At 29.9% G+C, this 13,491-nt stretch overlaps 1 protein-coding gene across 2 annotated transcripts; it reads right to left on the bottom strand.

Moving 5' to 3' along the window:
• Positions 1–761: 761 nt before the first annotated feature.
• On the bottom strand, positions 762–13,042 carry LOC130939503 ((-)-kolavenyl diphosphate synthase TPS28, chloroplastic-like). Of its 2 annotated transcripts, none has more exons than XM_057867607.1 (13): positions 12,962–13,042; positions 12,361–12,455; positions 6,033–6,336; positions 5,748–5,931; positions 4,672–4,795; positions 3,834–3,955; positions 3,653–3,765; positions 2,965–3,191; positions 2,743–2,858; positions 2,530–2,628; positions 2,214–2,450; positions 1,397–1,520; positions 762–1,210 (listed from the first exon to the last, which is right to left on the bottom strand). In XM_057867607.1, exons 1-13 carry the CDS (start codon positions 13,038–13,040, stop codon positions 803–805), a joined length of 2,232 nt encoding a protein of 743 aa, XP_057723590.1. In that variant the 5' UTR covers positions 13,041–13,042; the 3' UTR covers positions 762–802. The 2 variants fall into 2 exon arrangements, with proteins under 2 accessions (XP_057723590.1, XP_057723595.1); XM_057867612.1 differs by having other exon boundaries at positions 4,672–4,789.
• Positions 13,043–13,491: the final 449 nt, after the last annotated feature.

Below are 13,491 nucleotides of genomic sequence, written 5' to 3'. Positions count from 1 at the left end.
TCTATGTGAATGGTGCTTATGTTAGGCTTAGGATGTTTCTTCTATTAAGTATCAGAATATTTTTTTTTCATACTAAATGGATGTTCTTTTATATAATTTATAAATTTTTTTATATACTACAAATCAGGATTGTTGGAAGCAGAATTTCGTGATCCCTTCCCCTAATTCTCCAACATATCATTCAGAATTTTAATTTGAGATGAGAAGCAATTAATATCAAATATTATAAATTAAAAACAAATACAATTAATTAAATATAATTATAAATTAGTTAAATTGTTTACTTTTTGGCTAATCATCTCTTGGTTCCATATATTTTTCCTTATATGATTCAAAAAGTTTCTTTTACTAGTCATTAATAAAATATTATTTTAATGAATAGTAACTCTAAATAGTTTTACTTTTGAGGGAATCAGTCTTGCTAAATAAAGCTAATCTGTGATACACAGTTTTTACAAGTTCCAATCATAAAAAATTTCATAAATCGTTTTAAAAGTAAATCGAATTATTAAAGTTTCAATCTGCTATTACAACTATATATTAGTTATATCTAGTGATGAGGAGTTGTGCAATAAATAGAGCACCTCCCCAAAATCCAACTAAGCAGGAAGCAATTCATAGTTTTTGTGAATGAGTGCAATATTGTAGAATAATGTATAGTAAAAATTAGACTATTGTGAATGAGTGGAAGAAAATATAAATGTCCATGCCTGTGATGGTTTATTTTATTGCATATAGGGTTCCCATTTTAAAAGGTTCAAGGTCTATATATTCCACTGAAAAAGTAAAATATGTTAATTTATTACATCACTTTCTGAAATAGAACTTTGTCAGCGTGAGACATAATGGTCTGAGAGTCAAAATATGCAACATAGTAAAAACTCTTGGCCACCAAGAAGAATGAGCTCTTAATGCCATCTTGGGAATTTTGGAGCACTATTTGCACAAACTCTTGCATTTCTGATTCTATTTCTGGTGTAGTGGTGGTTTTGGTTGCAATACTCAGTTCATTTTTTCCCTTCTCACTTTGATAATCTTTGAGCTTATGGCAGACTTTGTTAGTGGCTTTGAGTAATATTTGGTACTGAGGATTTAGCTGTAGCTCTTGTAACCAATCACCAGCCATTAAATTTATAGTTTGCACAATCAACTCTGCTTCTCTTTTGGAGCTGCTTCCTTCGTTTTGCCAACTAAACAACCAACTCTGCCACTGACCAATTCAGGAATAACAAATTTTCAAAAGAGACTAATATTTTTTATTTAAGATTTTGTAAAAAATACAAATTTTCTTCCTTTACCTTTCACAATATAAAAACAAAAACATGTTTTGTTAAACTAAACAAACTGTAAATTTTGTTGTGTTCTAATCACAAGAAATAAATAAATAAAAACTCACAATTTGATTCAAATGATGGGAAATTTTCTGTCCATGATTTCGAAAGAACTCCAATCCAAGATAGTCAAGAGTTATCAGCAAAATCCCAAGAAGTTGCTCGTTTTTGTTGATCTTATCAAGCCTCCTGCAGCATGGGTTGCATATTTACCACACAATCAAGTTTCTAAAAGATGTATAATAGAATAAAGAGCAATGTTACCTGACAAAGAAAATTACGAGGAGTGCTAGAGGCCAGAAAATTTTATAATTTGTAACAACATTAATAGTTTTAATGGTATGAGATTACATTTAAGGATGTAGAATTGATTATTTTTCTTTTGATAGTTACATGTTGGCCAAATTTTAATAAAATTGTTGGTTTCTTAAACTTTCTCTAAAAGTATTATCTTTGACCAACGTTTGGCCAAACATTCTATGTTTTGTATACTCCATTTTAAACCCTAAATACTAAAGTTTAACTCCTAAGTGTATAAAAGTGTATAAAAATAAAGTATTAACTAAAAATATTGGTTAATATCGATAAAAGGTATGTCTCTAGCAATTCTCAACCTTCTCAAAATCTAACCATATCGATCTCTGAGTTTAATTTGTCTCATTTTAAAATTCTTTCACGCGTACATTTGTATATTAGCCAAGTCAGTACAATGGAAGTTACATTTAATTTTTTCATTGGATCTCCAAGTGAACAGAGGGATCGATGTGTCTAGATTTTGAGAAAGTAAAAAATTTAAATTTATTTTTAAATTCTCGAAAACTTAAATATCAGTAAACCAAAAAGTTAAAGATTTATTTATCTTTTTCTCTAATATTTATTTACCTGTTTGACAAGTCCTGTCGGTTAAAGTTGTTATTGAGTTGTTCTAGAATGAACTTTCTTGCTTCATCATGGTTGATATGGAACTTGAATGCCTGAATCAAAGTTACGGTTTTAGCCCATGCGAGTCGCTCTAACCACCTTTGAGGTTCAAATATGCAAGCTGCTGCCACAAAATAAGCTTGGAGAAGACTCTCTTTGCTCACTCCAAATTCCTGCAATCCTGTTTCCGAGTGCCATCTAAGAATTTCCATTGCAAAATTTAGAAGCACGTCAATTTTCAATACACATCTTATAAAATAATAATTGAGTGCCTCACCGTTGGATTTTCTCCCATTCTGCAGAGTGCACTGCTTGACTCTTGTTGTAATCCAATTTCGCAAGTTCAACATAAATCTCGTTGTTCACACTAGGCAACCTGCCCACAATAAACAAATACATAAATGAATAAAGGCAACTACTCAAATGAAGATGACAAAAATATCTATTTCCTTTTAACTTTTTATTGGTTCACCGATTAAAGAATGTTTACCTGTAAAGTGTCTTTGCAATCCAAACAACGTTTTCACCACCATATTGTTCTATGTAAAATCTTGTCTCCAATCTCGGTAAACTTGCATACCAAGGCACATCCAACGCGTAACTCACCTATAAAGATTATTTATTACCATCAGAAAAAGAGTGGCATTGATTTAAAGAGTAAAAATATAATTTATGACCAAATTTAACTAAAGGGAATGATATTAGAACATACCTCGCCAATTAAATCTTTTGTGATGATCCATTTATCAAATATCTCATTAGAGGCACGCTTCTCTGATAAGAATTTGAAGGAAAAATATTTGGCATCCTGAAGAATCATTTCCCCAGGAAAAAGCACCTGAGAAGCTCTATAAAGATTGTATGTTGCTGACATTGACGGATTTGTTTCTCCGGGAAAGCAAAAGAACTCACCATTTTTCTCAAAATGCTTCAGTGCATCTACCAAATTTAATAACTTTAATCATTTCTGGAACCATATATTATATATAATCATATTTGTATTTAATTAAAGGTTTAATTACTCTGTTGGTTCTTATAATTTCGCAAAATTTTCAATTAGGTCTCTATATTTTTTTTTTCTTTTTAATTGGGTCCTTGCACCAATTTTTTTTTCAATTAGGTCCTTTTTAATAGTAATTGACTTAATTATATAAGGATCCAACTAAAAAAATTGGTGCAAGGACTCAAATAAAAGAAAAAAAAAGTATAAGGACTCAATTGAAAGAAAAATTAGTGTAGGAATCCAATTAAAGGAAAAAAAAAGTACAAGGAACCTAATTGAAAATTTTGCGAAACTATAGGAACTAATAGAATAATTAAACCTTAATTAAAATACAATTTAGTAAAATGTAGAAAATAGTTTTTTGTTTTATTTTCTATATATGAATAATAAAAGTTACCGGGTAAAACTCGGTGACCATGTAACCTAAGTAACCTAAATGCCATTACTGTATCGTCAATATCTGGAACCCCCGAATCTCTTGTCCAACCAAGACCCTTGTCGGTCCAATATCTGAAATTATATAATTTTCCATATTTGAAGTCACTGAAAATCTAAATCAAATAATCCCATGAACTTACCTTGAGATAAACGTCATAAAATCTTTAATGTCCGGCTCAAAATATCTTGAAATGCCGAGACGTTCCAAACGATCAACTGTCCAACTCCGCTCAAACAAGTCTATGGGATACAGAGTTTGGAACTGAGTAAACAAGTAACCAAGAGATTTTTTTAATAAATTAGCCAGTAAATTCAAAAGTATCCAACAACTTTTTTATAGTGATATTTTGTTTAAGATTCATGGAAGGCAATTTAGGTGTTGGGGAAGACCACTTGAAGTAGAACACGGAAGAAAATAAAGAAGATTTTGGCTTCACTATTTGCAATAAATGAAAATCTTATAGATTTAATAATTGTTAGAAAATCTAGCACTAATATGATTTGAAGTTTTTAACTAATATGATTTAAATTTGGTCAATGATGATTTTCTGAATTCCAATGAAGTTTAATAGAGAAGACATCTGAGGTAGAAGATGAGTGATGAAGAAGATGATCCAACTTTTTCTTTTTCTTTTTTTGTATTGAGATGATCCTTTTTTGTAACATATATTTTGTAACTTTTTCTCATTAGTGTTTTAAGTGTTGTTTTATTGCTTTAAAAATTCCTCAACGAAAAAGATAAAAAAGTAAAATTGTCTTTACGAATTAACTTTGTAGTATTGACACACATAGTCACCGAAGCTACCAAAACATAAAGTCATTAGAGACTACATTTTTTAGACATGCAAAATTTCAAACACAAATAACTTCACTTTAAAATCAATTCTTTCATTTTTTTTTTGTCAAATAAATTCTACAAACATACACTTTAAAGTTAATTATAAGAGAGAGTGTTATATGGGTAGTGTTGTTAATTACCTGCACCATTACAAACGTGAACAGTGTTGTGGAGATAGTTGAGAGCATTTTCATCTTTGGTCTGCATGTAAGCGTAGGCTGTGGACGCTGGAGAGAATAAGAATGAACCATCTTTTGACTGCAACTTCAAAAGTTGTTTCCACTCCAAATTTACCATTATTCCCTCCAAACTATAGAGTACTGATGTGGGCACCTTATGCATAATCTCTATTGGTATTCTAAACATTCAAGTAGTATATAGAATATAGATACATATATCATATCGGTTTAGTTTTCGATTTCTCAATTAATAATGATATTTTCTCCAGTAAAGTTCTGAAAATTAAATTGATCATTGAAGTGATAAAGTTAAAGATTTAAAAATTTAAAGATTTAATTGAGAATGAACTGATTAGAATAGAATAGTATATTTATATATAAAATAAATATTTTTAAAAAATTGATTTTTTTTATTTTTATTATTTTAGATTGATTAACTACTTAAAAATTAAACCGATTAATCAAATTTTTTTATCAATTTTTTTAATTTTTGATCAGTTCATTCTCAACTGATTTTTGTTTGAACCAAACTAATTTAATAATCAGTTTTTGATTAACCTAATTGAACCGACAAGTTCAGACCAATTTTCAAAATATTACTCTCAAGTAATAATAAAAAGTTGAAAAAAGAACTACTCAAAAAATAATGCTAGATAACCAAGTTTTGTTGTCACCATCACCTAATTATTTATTTTAAATTTAGATCTTAAATTAAACTCTGGGTGTGTGTGGTTAGAGAAATTATAAATAATTTCTAAGAATTTTAAGATGAAAATATCATATGCTGTTCAAAATTTGAAAAGTTATTCTCAATCAAATTTGATTCTATAAAATCAAAATACTATCATTTTAATTTCTACATTTCCCTTAGGTATATTTGATTCCCATACAAATAAAATATTTGTAACAAAATAATATTTGAACTACACACCCAGATCTAAATTCTAAACTATCAACTTAAACTCTAACCGTGAATAATGTTAACTAACTAAAAATTAGTTCCTCTACTTCCTCTTAACCAAACATGTATGCGATACCTTTTGAGCTTGAGATCTCTGATAGCTGATAATTCTTTCAAGACAGGAGAATCATCCGGCACTTCAATATTCATACTTCGAGCCAAGTCAAGAAGAGAAGGTAAAGTAAATTCAAAACCAACTAGATCTTCTGCGGCACTCTCATCTTCAATCTTGCTTAGATTTTCCTTAAAGAATGTGAGCCCTGTACGTGATAATATTATGACATAATAATGTTATAATGAAATTCATTGAGTATAAAAAACATTATTCAATCACATAAATTATATGTAAGAATAAAGTTACCCTTGTGACACATTTGGGGGTGCAAATTCCATTGAGTGAAAGCAATAACACAGGCGAGGGTATTAAGAAGACGGTCACGCGGTGAAAAGTAATTAGCATCACCCCAAGAACCATCTGGAAGTTGATTATTGGCAATCCATTCAAGACAGGAAGGGAACTGAGGGGCATTTCCGTCATTAACATCTTTAACCAGACCAACCCATGCAGTGTCATATGCTGACACGCTTATTTCTCCATCTTCCATTGACCCCAACATACATTTCACCACTTTTATCTTCTCTCTTATTTCCTTTGTTTCCACCTCCTTTCATACAAATCAAACATTAATTACGAATTAATTAAGGAAGAATAAACAAAAATACACATAAATTTTTATACGATAGATAAATATATACTTTAATTTTGAAAAAGTATAAATAGACAATAAGAGTACTATACAATATGAACAATAGTTATGTCGAATGTTTAATTCACTAGGTGTGCGGATAGTTATCTAATGGTATAGTTTAGCGTAAACCCCGCTAAAATTAGTAAATAATTAGTCAATAAATCAAATTTTAATTAGAAAAATTAGAAATGTAAATCTATATTAAAATAGGATAGAACTCTTCAAAACGAGAATTTTGACACTAATTTTAAAAAATTTGTCCCAAAATTGAGCCAAACAAACTAAACCGATTAGACCAGACGCAAACCGGACCCAGGACCCAACATATATAATTATTATTTCAGCCATTTCCCATTCATTTGCTTCCTTCCAGCACGCCGAGAAGAGAGATTGAAGAAAGCAAATAAGCCACCAAAAACCTAACCCTTTTCAATTTTCAAATCATTGTAACTTTTAATCCGAAGTTCTGATCGTCGCACCGTTTGCAACTATGCGTCTGCGGCGTCAAACTTTACAAAGTACGGTACATTGTAAGGTAAAGAATCCACGTTTTCTTCCTCAATTTCTCCATTTACAGTTTCAAAAATCATTGGGCTTTGGTATTGAAATTTTGTGTAATTTCGATGTTTAGGATCGAATTAACTTTGTGGACTTATCGAGTCTTGTTCCAATTCTCCATTGGTGAGGTGAGAACCCTCAAACCCTATTGGATTTCTTTGTTATGTGTGTTGAAATTAAGTGTATATGTATGGATGGATATTCATGATATGATATAGGTGAGGTGTATATATGTGATATGAAGCTAATTGGGAACATTGGAAGCTCAGAGTTGGAAACTAGATGCTGAATTTTTGGCATTGAGGCTTGCAATCTTGCCTAATGGATTGCCTTGGACCAAACGTGAAAATCATATATATATATATATATATATATATATATATATATAGAGTCTTGAATTGGTGAATTATGGTTTGTTGGTGTATTGGGAAGTGTATGTATGAAAATGTTGGTTGATATATGGTGTGTCATGATGATTGTTGTAGTGTTGAGGGGGTTGTGTTTGTCAATAATTGTAGGTTTGATATTCAGATGAGAATGGTTTTCTTTAATGAGAATGAGTTTTGATATTTTGTGGAATTTGGTTTTTTGGCCGAACTTCGACGACTCATAATTCGACTTTCGGACCTCCAAATGACTTCAAAATTGTTTTATATGAAAATTGGGTTCGTGAAGTTTACGCCGTTCGAAGAACAGAAAAAAATATTTTAAGACGAAAAAGTTATGCGTGCCAAAAGTTTGGGGTTTAAAATGGCAAAGCTGCAGTTCATACTTGGTGAAAATTATTTGAAAAATCGTGCATCCACACGTACGCGTGGCTGACGCGTACACGTGGCATGGGGGCTTATATGCGTACACGTAACCAGGGGATGCGTACACGTCCTGAGCTAAACACCTACCTACGCGTACGCGTGGCCCTGTTTTCTGTAAAACCAGATTTTGAATTTTTTAAACCGAATTTTAAATTTCTAAACTTCTATTTTCATCCTTTTAGTCTCAAATTATAGTATGAGGTCTAGTATTAGGATGGAAATAGGAAATTGGGATAACTTAGCGATGAAGTAAAATATGAAAATTGATGAAGCAAATATGGAAATGGGAATTATTGGAGTATATATAATTTTATGGCATGTATGATATGCTTTTGCAAAGTTTATAATGGTTATGAATGTTATTGTGGCATTATATACTCATTTGATCTCAGATACGAGTTTTTTTGGGTAAAGTACCGTGGCCTGCCACCACGTATTCCAGATCGATACTCGATACTCTATTGACCCTACGACGTAAGATGTGACCGGACACTCTAAATTCCCGGGAAGGTTGACCCCTATTGGGCAATTTATAACATGAAAAAAAAGTTATGCATAGACTCTTGGGGAAGTGCGTCGGGGGACAGTCCAAAGGTTTAGCAAACTGGACTTGTCGGGTTGGCTTAATAATCGACAGATGAGACTCATCAGCCATAGGACAGTCATACATCATATGCATTTGGTTTGTTTTGTCTACTATGCGTTAATTGAAATTGCTTAACTGGATATATATATATAGGTGTAGTCTATAGTGGCCACAAGTTTTAGTGCCTATGGTGGCTATGAACTTCACAAAATGATATTTTCAACCAAATAAAATAAAAAATTGAAGCACGTTTCAGTTCTATTAATAAATAATGACATATTTATGAGTGTAAATAAAAGAAAAAATTAGACCATTTATTATATTTCTTGACAAAAAAAATAATCTATCGTTTTCTCTCGTCATCGGAAATGAAGTCGCTACCAATGCCCAAAATTTAAAAAATGATAGTATCTAAAAATACTTACATTGCATTAATATTTTCATTATCTACTTATACTTTTTTTTGTAATTAATAATTTTAAATTTCACTTTACTAATATTAAAATTTAATTAATAACAGTAACTATAGACTTCAAAATTTTTATTGCAGAATAAAATGATTATTTTAATTAAAAATAAAAGATATAAATAATTATTTATTAATGTGAGAAAAAAAATTAATGCAATGTAAGTATTTTTAGATACTATCATTTTTTAAATTTTGGGCATTGGTAGCGATTTCATTTCCGACGACGAGAAAAAACAATAGATCATTTTTTTGTCAAAAAATATGATAAATGATCTAATTTTTTTCTTTTATTTACACTCATAAACATGTCATTATTTATTAATAAAACTAAAACGTGCTTTAATTTTTTATTTTATTTGGTTGAAAATATCATTTTGTAAAGTCCATAGCCACCATAGGCACCAAAACTTGTGGCCACCATAGACTACACCACATACATATATATATATATATATATATCATGCTAATTGTATACTTGTTACTTGCACTACCGGCTTTCTACTTGTGCTTGAACTTATCTGTTTGTTTGTCTTTGCTAAAACATTGGTGATGGAGGAACGGAGGAGAGGTGGACAGGTTTAAAGTTGAAGCTAGGTTTAGGTTGGGTTTGGATTTCCTTAGAACACCTACCCCTTTATGGTTTCTGTTTAGAACTTTAAGGCTTTAATATGAATGTCGATGTTCTAGGATTGCCTCTGGCATTCCCAGGACCTTATATATTATATGCGTGGCACTTTTACCATGCCGAGAACCTCCGGTTCTCACCCCATACTGTGTTGTTATTTTCAGATGCAGGTCAAGAGGCTCCTCGCTAGGCGTCTGAATTCGTGAAGTGGAGTAATCCATGAGTTATTTTGGTTATCAGTTTATGTATATATGTACTTAGCTTTCTCTCTTAGAAACTTGATTATTTTGTCCTTCATAGAGGTTAAAGGAGAGTTAGGGTCTTATTTCTGTATTTTGGGTATTTTGGGATACTTGTATATGTATGTAAATATTCTCCGGCCAGTCTTGGTTTCGCAGACTGAGTCAGGAGCTAGTTATGATGTATTTTTGGCTCTCTACTCACTCTTTTGCTTATTCATGTCTATAACCTTTAGGTTCTTAGCATGCAAGTAATTCTGTTTCCTGAGCATTGCGCTTTTTATTTTGCGATTTTGCTTTATCTGTTTTTCAAGACTCCTAGTATATTATATTTTTTCGCTATTATACATAAGTATTTATTGATTAGAGGTCCGTAACACCACACTACCCCTGTTCTACAACTTAAACGTAAAGCTCTGTGTAGTAGGGTGTTATATTTAGAAGGTAATTTGGGAATGAAGTCTTTTTTTATTTTATTAGGTCAATTATAGAGCTTATTATTCACAAAAGTCATTGTCTACCTACCAAAATTTTTTAATTTTTTAATGAATCATCTGTACACACTAATATTAAGTTTTTTTTGTCATTTCCACCCTTCCATCGTCTGGATAGTGACTGCTAAATGACTTTGTACATTATATAACGTGACTCTTTTGATGACACAATAGAAACTAAATGATAAATTATTGAATTTATTAAATTTGAATAAAAAATGTTTGCAAGTGACCCTTAGAATCTTCATTCTCTTCCTTTCTTTTCTAAAAAGTGAATGTGGATCAAGGATTGCGACTCAAAAATAGCTGATAGGGCTCTGTTTGAAGTCAGTTTTAGAGAAAGAATGAAGATTCTAAGTCAATTGTAAATTTTTTTATTCAAATTTAATAAATTCAATCATTTATCATTTAGTTTTGATTGTGTCTATTTGTCCTTTGACCTTTATTTGCAAAATGACGTTATTTTCAAGGACCTATTTATCCGTTGAATTTTATACCCCTTCCAGCGTAACACTGTAACGGACACCTGGACACCGTTTCAACCACATCAGCCAGTTTCGTTTAGTGTATGAGAGACAAATAGACGGAATGATTAAATTGTCCTTCATTTGTTAAAGTCAGAAACTTTTTATATTTAAAATTTATCAAAAATATATTTGTCAAAAATTAAAAAAGTCATAAATCTATCTATCTTTTTTTCTAAAAATTATTATTATATTATATATATTTTGTCTTCATAGACAAAATTTGTTGGGTTCGTCTCTCGGCAACCACCAGCCATTTTGTTTTAAAAAAAAAGGAAAGAAAGAGAAGGTGTTGTTCTCCATTTCAACCAAAAGTGAAAGAACAAATGAAATGAAACGAAACGAAGAGGAACAAAACTGAGCAAAGTTGAGAGTGAAAATAACATAAAAAATTATAACTCACAATATATATATATATATATATATATATATATATATAAAAGAAAACTAGCACCACCATTCACTTGAGTCTCCACCCTTCTTCCCCTCTTTCTTGTCTTCTTTTCATTCCCAATCAACCAACTCCTCTAAAAACCCAAAGATTTTTGTTTTTTAATCTTCTTTATCGTCTCTGATCCTACCAGCACAATTAGTGTGCTGTTGTGTTTCTATGGTGTTTATTAGATTATTTGAAAACAATAGTTTGGAGATCAGCTGAATCTCAAAAAGGTTCTCTTCGAGGATTATAAATAGATCTAGGGGTTAAGGATTTAGAGAGTGTGCGTACTAATCATCATGGTGGACTGGTGACAGTGGTGGTGGGATGGATAGAGATAAAAGGGTAAAAATAAAAAAAAGAGCAATGCTAGGGGACCAACAACATTTGTAATTGGTAGTCATCAACTAGCCATCAATGATGATTTGATGGTGTGAGATTGGTGTGAGATTTCATCCAATGGCTTACCTTTCTCTGCTGGTTACATGCTGGCCAAAATGCAATAAAATTGCTGGCCCCTAGACTTTTCCTAAAAAAATGTTTAATTATTCTGTTAGTTTCTATAGTTTTGCGAAATTTTTAATTAGGTTTTTGTACTTTTTTTTTTAATGGAGTTCTTGTATCAAATTTTTTTTAATTAGGTCCTTACATTTTTTTTCTTTTTATTTAGATCTCTACACTAATTTTTTTTAGTTTGGTTCTTATAAAATTAAGCTAATTACTACTAAGTGGGACCAAATTGAAAAAAAAATTAGTGCAGAGATCCAATTAAAAAGAAAAAAGTATAGAAACCTAATTGAAAATTTTGCAAAACTATAAAGACTAATAGAGTAATTAAATCTAAAAAAAATATTGACTACTACACGTTGAACATAAAAAAAAAATTAACAGAAGGAATAAAATTAAAATTTATTGAAAACTTTAAAAATAAAATTAAAATAAATTAAACGTTAAAAATATTCTTAAAAATGTTAAAAACAAAATATATACTCTACCTATTTTTTTAAGTTAAAGAAAGTACTTAATATTACCTTTAAATACAAATTGACAATTACACATATAACAATTATTTATCTTATACAACTTTTACGGATGCTCTCTTCTAAAACTAAAGATAAACAAAATTTTTTTTTAACAAGGACGTTTAAAAAATCCCTTAATAATAATGTTCTGATAAAGTAACAGAAATTTATTCACCTTTAAATCAAGAGTTGGAGAGGATTTTGCATGTATTGGACGAAATCCACATTTCTTGGCATGTTTGACTTCATTAATTCGGTGAGAACGTGTACCTATTGGAAAATATATGTTTGAAGCAATTGGTTCATTGTGTCGTTACCCATAACAAGTTATTTATAGCAAAATATATAACATCAACTTTTTGTTTTAAATGATGAATAATACTAAGTAAATTTTTTTATATATAACTGAAACATGAATAATACTAAGTAAATTTTCCAAATATTCTAAGAATACTAATTTTTTTTCCCTTTTCTTTCAATTTGCAAAATTTCTGCTTCATTCCTTTTTTAAAATTTTTAATTATAAAAATTCTAATATCATCATATCATAAATTATTTATTTCAAAAGTTTAAACGGATACTTTTAAAGACACTTGAATGATTATTATTTAATATATACTAAAATCACTTCTTAAGGTGTAAAGATTTGGAATTTTAAATGAAGACTTTACCACTTAAATTACATATAATATTCAATACTATGTAAATCAAATCAGATCAAATATATAATTAAATAAACAAGATAACGAAAGTCATATACAAAATTACAAGCATACCCCACAAAGAAACCCGAGAACATTGAAGGTGAAACTTGAAAGCAAAGCGATTTAGATGGAAAGGAAGCTGAGAAGTCATTGTTCACCAGTATAGCTAGGCTCAAAATATCATGCACACTTTTCAAGCATATTTATAGGAAAATATGGTCACAAAAGATATCAACTACTACAATCAACCTTAAAAGAAAGTTTAATTTGGAATTGTAATATAAAACATAACCCAGACAAAAAATTAGATAGAAAGAGTGATCCTCAAGTAACTGCGGACGGATGCAAGGGGCAAGCATAGGCCTTGGCTTCCAACTTATTTAAATTAAAGTTAATAATTTTAAGTATATAAAATTATTATATAAATTTATTTTTATTTAAAAATAAAATAAATAATTAAATTATTAAAATTAAAAATAAGTAATAATTTTTAAATTAAAAAATATTATTATCAATCACTTTTGATTAAATAAAATTTTAAATATTTTTTTAAAAATATTTTTTCTTAATTTTTACACCTATTATTGTATAAAATTACTTTA

Source organism: Arachis stenosperma, chromosome 1 (genome assembly GCF_014773155.1).
Source record: "Arachis stenosperma cultivar V10309 chromosome 1, arast.V10309.gnm1.PFL2, whole genome shotgun sequence".
Taxonomy (NCBI): Eukaryota; Viridiplantae; Streptophyta; class Magnoliopsida; order Fabales; family Fabaceae; genus Arachis; species Arachis stenosperma.
Note: the sequence above shows the minus strand (reverse complement) of the source record. Positions and strands in the feature narration are given on the sequence as shown.

Coding starts and splice junctions, on each gene's coding strand:
- LOC130939503 (XM_057867607.1), bottom strand. CDS start 13,040: ATGACTTCTCAGCTTCCTTTCCATCTAAATCGCTTTGCTTTCAAGTTT. Junction 6,337..12,360: donor CTCCAACTCTTGATTTAAAG/GTGAATAAATTT, acceptor TTTGTATGAAAG/GAGGTGGAAACAAAGGAAAT. Junction 2,451..2,529: donor GAATGGGAGAAAATCCAACG/GTGAGGCACTCA, acceptor GGAAATTCTTAG/ATGGCACTCGGAAACAGGAT.